The sequence below is a fragment of the Mesoplodon mirus genome (assembly GCF_964341445.2).
Source record: "Mesoplodon mirus genome assembly, chromosome: 2".
NCBI classification, from domain to species: Eukaryota; Metazoa; Chordata; class Mammalia; order Artiodactyla; family Ziphiidae; genus Mesoplodon; species Mesoplodon mirus.
In genome coordinates, this window is record NC_138977.1 from 94,004,920 (window position 1) to 94,014,207 (window position 9,288).

Consider the following 9,288-nt stretch of genomic DNA (forward strand, 5'->3'; position numbering starts at 1 on the left):
TCATCTCACATTATTTGCTCCATGCAGAACACTGTACCAGTTACGCATACATTACATATTCAAGATTTAGGGAAATGGTGAAGGAGAATAAACTTTGCCCTCTAAAAAAATGACTCCACTTCTCCCTTAGTGAAATTCACTTTTGCCTCAGAGGGAAAGAGCCACATGAGGCTGCTCAGTGAGAATGGATATTCAACAGGGAATAGTGGTAATTGAATACGATGCTGATTTTATTCCAACTAAATAAAGCAACACATAAGTCATCTGGGCAATAAACTTAACTCAAGGGGCAAAAGCCAAGAAACAAGTATTTTTGTTTGTTTGTTTTAATTATTAGTCACAGTCCATGGCTCTCTTCCATACCTCATCTCAGAAAATGTGGGTTAACATATTTCACACAAAGTAACATAGGAAAAGAGAAAAAGGGAAGATGAAATTCATTTAGTGTGCAGTTAAAGGTGGTTTCTCCAATTTCTCTTCTGTGAACTCTTCCATCAGCATGGTTCACTTCGGATTATTTTAATATCATGACCATCTTCCCTGCAAAATGAACAACCATAAAAACACATTTATTACCTACCATATTGAAACTGTCCCCCTCTTTGTATTAAAAAGACCCATTTCATTATACATTAGATTCTTTCCAGGATGACACTTAATTAGTCATTTTTAAAGCTAAATCTAGGAAATTATGAGGGCGAAAGCCCAACTCTGACATTTTTTTCCTAAACCAATGGCACAAGGAACTATCCCCAAAGAGTCACTCTGAGAAGACCTAGTAATTTCCTGAAGACTGAGTTCAGAGAATGGACCCCTGAAATACAAAGCAGCATACCTGGAGGGGGAGTCATGATCAGCTGAGCTGGTCAGGTAAGTTACATGAAGGGCATCAGGTATAATATCAATACACTTATTACTGAGCATTCTAACAGGTAGAGTTATTAAGATCTGTTTTCTGACCAGTAGGGGAGGCTGTGTAGGTCGCCTGTACATGCCCTCTGAATTTAATAGAACATTTACTACTCCACAGAGTTTAACTACTAAATATATTCTTAATTTTGGGAAACTACCCATCCCTGGATAGTAACATCACTTCATTATTTGGTCTATAATTGATTAATCACTCACCTCATTCTCTAACCTTGACCTAGAAAATGTACTGAAGGAGTCTGTGTCTTTTAAAATGTCAGTCTTAAAATAGAACTACTTATGTCTCATTTGATTCTTATGTCCAAGAGTCACAACTTCCTAAGTAATCAAAATGCAAGATAAGAACTAAAGAAAACTTGGCTAGTTTATACTGTAAAATTGTTACCTGATTTTCATGCACAGAGTACATTCATTGGGATACGTGGACATGTCGCTTCCACACACGGGGTTAAAGTCCCTGGGACATCCTGGTAATTCATACTGATCGCAGTTTGGCTAGAAAAGGGAAAGGAAGACAGAAATTGGAGAATAACTTGAGACGTTCTCATCACAAAATAGCTGATGGGAGGACAAAGTCCCAAGTTTCCCTAGATTTCCTAGAAACAGCCTACAGAAATATTTCTATTTTCTACACACACAAAAAAGTTTTTCTAATGCAAAAATCAGATGCAGTGTTGAAGCAATGGGTCAATACCTGCTATGTTAAGAAAAGGACCTCAGAGGGAGGTTCTGTCTGGCTGATTTTTAAATGAATGTCCAAGATATGTCACCAAACCTACTTTACTATCCTCCAGCTTCATAATTTGCTCTTCACTACCACCTCCATGAGAATGTCCTGTTACATTCCACCTAATCCCTGGGCATAATGCCCAGACACACTCGGGAATCCTGTCTGGACTTTTAAGATATTGGCATTTAAGCAACAGCATTAAAGAAAGCAGTAGGTTCAGAATTAGATCTCAGGTGTTGTTATGGGTTTAATTATGTCCACCCAGAAAGATATGTTAAAGTCCTAACCCCCAGTACCTCAGAATGTGACCATATATGGAAATAGGGTCTTTATATAGGTAATCAACTTAAGGTTAGTAGAATTGGCCTTAATCCAATATGACTGGTGTCCTTATAAAAAGGGAAAATTTGGACACAGAGTCACACACACAGGGAAGATTGTGTGAAGACATGGAGAGAATGTCATTTACAAGCCAAGGAATGCCTGAGGCTACCAGATACTAGGCGAGAGGAAGAAAACTTCCTCTCTCGGAAGGAAGCAACCCTGCCAACACCCTGAGTTTGGACTTCTAGCCTTGAGAACTGTGAGACAATCCATTTCTGTTGTGTAAGATACTCGGTTTGTGGCTTTATTACGGCAGCCCTAAGAAACCGATATGGGGTCATGGAACTCAACCCTCAGATTTCATGGAATTGAGGCCAGATAGGTAAAATGTCTTGTGCACAGCCACTAGTCTCTAGCAGGGCCAGGACTAGAAATGGTCACAATAGTCACACCATGGTGTGCAGAGTCTCACTTTAATAACAGGTTAAATATATGGCCTGCTGTATTTCTGTTTTGTGTGTGCGTGTATGTTTTAGTAAATAGTGATTACCTTTCCTCACTTCAGAGTAAGTCACACTGTTTAGCACTCTTAATAACTGAATTACACATTTCTACTGACATTATCTGGATTTATAAAGTGCTAAGCAGGGCTGGCCTTGGACCAAACTCTGAAGTAAAGGAATTTTTTGACTCTTTCCATCCTCCGTTCAGCCCTCTATCTCCATTTCGGAGCCTGATGTGTTTCTTGCAGCTCCAGGCTCACTAAGATGATGCCTTCCAGGGCTTCCACAGGAGAGTAGATGCCCTCTTATCCAATGAGATTGGGACAAGTGGTTCTTGGTCATTTAACTGAAAAAGTCAATTAAAGCATGTAAACAGTACAAAAAATATAACATACCCTAAATATTTTATCTTAAAACATGTAAATTAAAATAAAATTGCCACTCTTTTGATGTAAGGCAATGACAGGGCACATGGCCAGCTGTAATGCTACCTACACTAAGATAACCTCCCTTGCAGCTAGGTATGACCACATGATCAAGATCTGGCTGATGGAATACCAGTGGAATTATTGTGTAGTAGCGTCTGGGAACCTCCTTTAAAAGAAAGTTGGTACCTGTCCTCTGCTTCTCCCAATTTTTATTCTCCTTTGTCCATTCCTCCATCCTGCTCCTGGGTGCATGGAGCTCTACTTTTTATCTTACAGACCAGGAAGACAAAGGCCACATCCTAAGATGGCATCTCTGCGAGCTGTTATTTTGAGTTGTTGTTTCTTGCAGCTGAATCTAATCCTACCTGACACAAGACATGAGACTTTTCCTATGAATGTTTCAACTAGAGTTCTGTGCACTAACACTGCAAAAGTCATACCCACAATAAATCACCTATGATTTCTTGTTTTGATTTCTTTAAAATGGAATTTCTCAACCCCATTCATATTTTGGACCAGATAATTCTTTGCTGTGTGAGGCTGTGCACCGTAGGATGTTTAGTAGCATCTCTGTTCTCTATCCACTAGATGCCAGTGACAACTCCCTGGTCACAACAATCAAAATGACAGTCTAAATGTCTGCTGGGGTGTAAAACTGCCCCTTTTTAAATATGGTAAGACTTTATAGACACTGGCACAGCAAGGTAATGTACAATTAAAAAAATAATTCCCCAATTATTTTCAGTTGTTTTACCTATACCTAATTCAATTTGTTTTTAGCATTTTGTCTTTCAGCAAGTCTTTCAAAAGCATTTGACACATTTCTCATATAAACAGCTTTATTTCTTTACACTTATGTTTATGCTGTCTTTACATTTTTAATTAAAATAGGACTGGCAACTGGCATAATAGGCTTGTGAACACACACACCTGAGTCTTGGTCAGCACATAACACTACTGATGGAAAATAAACTTTACTGGCATACAGGAGGGTAGTTAAGCAAGAAGGTAACCTATCTATAACCAGTGAGTAATCGATCTGCTGTGGGAATCGTTTGGAGAGAAAGGAGAGGGTCGTATGTGAGTCTGCTTAAATGCAGGATGCCTGATTGAGTTTTTACTGTTATTATCCCCCATTTTCTGAAAGAAAATCAAACCCAAGAAAACTGAGTCATCTGATCAAAAGTAATATTGGGCACCCATTAAGTGCTGAAGACTGGGTACCAAATAACAAATAAGACATCATCCATGACCACAGGAGTATACCACCTCCTAGGGGAAGACAGGCAATTACAATTCAGTGCTATGATGGGCTAGTGAAGAGCACCAATCTGGAGTCAGAATGCCTGAGTTGGACCCATAGTTGCACCATTTCCATGTGACCTTGACCAAGGGGATAATAATGGTACCAACTTCATAGCGCTGTAAAAAGTTAAATGAGGGAATTCCCTGGTGGTCCAGTGGTTAGGACTCCGCACTTTCAGTGCCAAGGGCCTGCGTTCAATCCCTGGTTGGGGAACTAAGATCCCACAAGCCTTGCTGTGTGGCCAAAAAAAAATTAAATGACTTATTCTATATAAAGAATTCAGAACAGTGCTTGGCACATAGTAAATGGTATCTAAACATTTAGTGTTGAAGAAAATCAGAATATGTCACCCCCAAAATATGGCTCTATGACATAAAAATTATTTTGAGCTAAAGGCAGTTAATATGCAGCTCTCTCTCTCTTCCCCTTTTCTGCCTAAAGGCAGGATATAAATTCTCCTTTAGTGGAGATGACTCTAGACTCTTATCAGTCCAGAAATGGCACCTGAGGAATCTGCAAACAAACCTTACTTCATTAGTTCCCTCCCACTATTTATCTTCCCACTGTTTGCCACCCTTGGAAGCCTAAAACCATTTTCCTTTGTCCTGTCATTTATCTACAAACTTATTGCTCTCTGGTAAAGATGCTATATAAGGCAGATTTCTAAGCCACCTCTTTGAGTTACTCATCTCTTGAGTGCTCCCATGTGTATGCACAATGCACTTGTTAATAAACGTTTGTTTATTTTTCTCTTGTTAACCTGTCCTTTGTTATAGGGGCCCCAGCTGAGAACTTAGAAGGGTAGAGGAAAGATTTTTTTCCTCCCTACACTAGCATGGTGGTGATGATAATGCAGTGTAGTTTGAATGGAAGCATGGAGAAAGTGCATTTATATCTGCTTTGGAGGAAAAAAAAACAGAGTGGGAAGATTTCCTGGAAAAGGTCTACACTGAATTGAATACTCAAAGTTACCTAACCCACTGAGGTCAATATACCCATATGTAAAATAATAATATCTATCTATCTTACAAGGTCATTGTGAGAATTGAGAGACTGCATATACAAATGGACAGTGTCAGGCCAGATATTAAAATAGAACTCTGACCCATAACCTGTAGCAACTTGCCTAGGAAACCAACCCATTACTTAGAATAACCGACCCAAGAAGCCAACCTGCTATAAATTAGACTTGTCAGAAGTCAGATGGTAATCTCTAGTGACAGTCCAATAAGCCAAACAGTAAGCTCTGTAACAATTGGCCAAAATGGCCAGGCCTTGATTAATAACTGATAGTTTCCCTAAATTTTTGTTCCTGCTTCCAACTTAGGACCAATCAGAGAAAGCCAATATGCCCTCCTAACCAATCACATAGGATTCCTGCCTTTAGTTACCCACTTACAGCCTCCCCATGCCAACAGCCTTGATCAGGGCACACCTGATGCTTTCCCTTTTTCCCACTTTAAAGCTTTCCCACTCCTCTGCCTTTGAGTCTCTGACAAAAATGCAGGTGATATGCCTGATTCACTTGCTTCAACAAGCTCTGAATAAGAAGCTTTTGCTTCTTCTCATTTGGTTGACCTTCCCTTGCTTACACAGAATTTAATTTGACAATATACATAAAATGTCTAGTACAAGGTGTAACTATTAGGGAAACAAAGCCCTGAGGCCTTCAAGGCCTGAGCTATTGTCAACCAAATTTTACATTGTGATCCGTATCAAAAAGCCTGCCTGAGAATATGGTTTCTAAAGAAGCAGTCCACTGTTTCGAAAGTGGCAGGTCAGACCTGAAAACCAGCCCCCAACCCAAACTGTTGAGGGCTTCACTGTTATCAGTAGAAACAATACAAGTGGTTTCCTACTTACTGTTCTGTATTCTGAAGGGTGAGCAAACTGAGTGTTCAAAGAGGCTGCAAGAAGGAAACAGACACTTTAAAGCATGGGGTTAATTAAGGTCAATTCTTGTTCATAAGGGTTTTTAAAATTCAGCTTGTAATTTATACGGGCCATGTGTCTCCCTTTCCCTCCGATGCCTAGCTTCTTTGAACCCCCCCTAAGAAGTATGTTCAGTTGTGTTCTGGCACCTCTCCTAGCAGGCACACAGAGAACATTTGGTACCGGTTCCGTAACTGACCACGCTAATAGGATTGCTTGAGAAACTTTGGAGCTACCGAATAAAAGTTAGAGAAGAAACTCAATAATTCACGATGTTCGTTTCCTGTGTGGCTCAAGGTAATAAATGCAAAATTTGACATTAGGTGTTACTACTTTAACTCCATTTTTTTTGCGGTACGCGGGCCTCTCACTGTTGTGGCCTGTCTTGCTGTGGAGCACAGGCTCCGGACGCACAGGCTCAGCGGCCATGGCTCACGGGCCCAGCCGCTCCGCGGCATGTGGGATCCTCCCGGACCGGGGCACGAACCCGTGTCCCCTGCATCGGCAGGCGGATTCTCAACCACTGCGCCACCAGGGAAGCCCTTAACTCCATTTTAAATGGGCATCAAGTCTGGCTGGACTAAGGGCTCTTTCTCATGAGCCCCAGAGTGCCCGGCGCACTTGGCATTCACAATTCCTGATTCCTGTACATCTCCTGCTGAGGTTCCGTAGGGCCCCTGGTACATAAAAACCCAACTCCCAATCTTGGGCTCCAGGTAATCTGCTTTAAGGGAGAAAGAGCAGACAGCAGGGTCGCTAAGAAGATGCTGGGAACGAAGCCCAAGCAAGAACTAAAGAGGGTTGCTGGCTTCACAACGCCAGCCCCGCACACCCCCAAGTTCCTGTCCCTAGACAACCGCGGGGCGGGCCTGCAACCGCCAGTAACGGGTGCGCGGAGGGGCGCCAAGGCCGCCCGGACCCGGGCAGGGGCAGTCGCCAGTGAGACCCCCTCTCGGTAACTCCTTGGCCGGTCCTCCGCGGAGCAGGCCCACAGGTGAGCGTTACCTGCCGAGTCCCAGCAGACCAGGAGCAACAGCCCCAAGCGCAGTGCTTCGAGCGCCATCCTCCCTCCGCGGCCGGCGGTCGGGTCCCTGCGCTCCAGCGCCCGCGCGACACGGAGAGCGCCCTCGGGTCGGACACGCGACAGGGTGGGGTGAAGGAGGGGCGGGTAGGAGAAGGAGGAACGGAGCAGGTAGGAGGAGGGGGGAGGGGCAGGAAAGGACGCGTGGGGGGAGGGGAGGGGAAGGCAGAGGAGGGGTGGTGGCTAGCCCCCCATCTCCTCACCCCGCTGAGGATGAGAGTAAGCAGTTAGGGGGCCACCTCTCCCTGCATCAAACAAGAACCTTGTAAGAGCCCTGGATAAGCTTGTGGGCGCTCAGTCAACCTCAGTTTCTTCAGCATCTGCTCTGTACCAAGCAGTGTTTGGGGCTGAACTCAAAGGCGTCCCTGCTGTCTGGAAGCTTTCCAGTGTAGGTGTTGGGGGAGAGGTAACAGAGGGAACTCCAAAACAAGTGAATACAATAATTTCGAAAATTAGGTGCTAGAGAGTTGGGAGGGGGGAGGAGAAGACTTGCCATTGGGAGGTCAGGAAAGGCCTTTCAGAGGTGGCATTTAAGCTGAAAGCTGAAGGATGAGAAGGAAGCCTGGTGAAGACCCTGGGGACAAGTATTCCAGGCTCAAGGAAAAGTGAGTGTGGAAAACTGGAGGCAGGAACCAACTCAGTGTGTTCAGCTGGAGCCCTAGGTGAGGGAGGGGGAACGGGGAGGGAGATGGAACCACAAGGTCATGAACATGTGTGGTCATGTAGGCCATGATAAGGGGTTTGGATTTGTTCCTGTTGCTGTGGGAAGCCAGTGGAGGATTTTAAGCAGGGGCATTGCCCTGATATGACTTAAGTCTTAAGAGATTGGATGAAGAATGGAGGAGATAGGTAAGAGTGGAGGCGGGGGGTGGGTGGAGAAATTCAGTGGCTTTTACAGTAATCCAGGCAAGGGATGGTGGCTAACAGGGGACTGGTGAGATGTGGTCAGATACAGGACGTCTTTTGGAGGCAGAACCAATTGGAGTGAAGAGAAGAATCAAGGATGCTTCCAGGGATTTTGTCCTGAACAGGTGGATGTGTGGTGATGCCATTTCTGTGATGAAGAACGTTTGGAGAGGATGCTTATTAGACCTCCAAGTGGACATGTGGACAAGGCAGTTGGAATTACAAATTTGGAGCTAGAGATATAAATGCAGAAGTCATCAGCATATCAATGGTATGCTGACCCAAAGCCCAGGGGAAGAGTACCGTATGGGTCAGAGGTCAGAGCCCTGGGGCACTACTATGTGCAGAACTCTGACAGATATGGAGAACAAGGAACAAGCCAGTGAAGGAGGAAGAAAACCAAGCTAGAGTCTGGGGTTGCTGAACTGTGGAGCAGCACTGCAACCATGTCAGTTGCTGCTGCATGGTTGGGAATTAGGAGGACTGAGCATTGTCGTGAGCTTTGGCGAGATTGTAGTCACTGACGACCCTGATAAAATCTTTTTCAGGGAAGTGATGGGTTCCAGAGCCCAAATGGCCTGGTTGAAGGGATGAGGTGAGAAAGTGGTGACAGAGAGTGTAGACAGTCCTTGTGAGTTTTGCTATGAAAGGGGAGCCAGAGGTGGGCAGTTAGTAGCCTATGAAACTTCTGAGTCTTCTGGGGATCATGTCAAAAACTCTCAAGTATCCTCCCACCTCCGTTGTCTTAGGAGGAAACCAAAGTTCTTACTATGGCCGCCAAGGCCTCTGCTGGTCTCTTACTGCCCTCCCCTGACTCACTCTTCCCCAGCCCCACCGGGCTCCCTGTTCCCAGCCTAGTGCCTTTGCACTTGCCTTTCTCTCTGCTTACATATCTATGGAGCTCCCTCCTTCCCTTCCTTCTGTTGCAGCTCACATGTCCCCATATCAGAAGTGCCTTTCCTGACCATCCTATAAAACCATAGTGCCCCTCCTTTCTATTCTCCTTAGCCTGCCTTATTTTCCCTCCCCCATGGGGTTTATCTCAACTTGACTTTTTAAAAAAATTTATTTATGACATCCTCATGTCAGTTCCTAAAGGGGAGTGATTCTTTTTTGGTTCATGGCATACTTCCAGCACCTAGAAGAGT

At 44.1% G+C, this 9,288-nt stretch overlaps 1 protein-coding gene across 1 annotated transcript; it reads right to left on the minus strand.

Moving 5' to 3' along the window:
* Positions 1 to 494: 494 nt before the first annotated feature.
* SPINK2 (serine peptidase inhibitor Kazal type 2) lies at positions 495 to 6,839 on the minus strand (the record flags this gene model as incomplete). Its single annotated transcript, XM_082642998.1, has 4 exons — positions 495 to 540; positions 1,316 to 1,425; positions 6,085 to 6,148; positions 6,775 to 6,839. The coding sequence occupies 4 exons, from the start codon at positions 6,837 to 6,839 to the stop codon at positions 495 to 497; spliced, it is 285 nt and encodes a 94-aa protein (XP_082499124.1).
* Between the last annotated feature and the right edge of the window lie 2,449 nt (positions 6,840 to 9,288).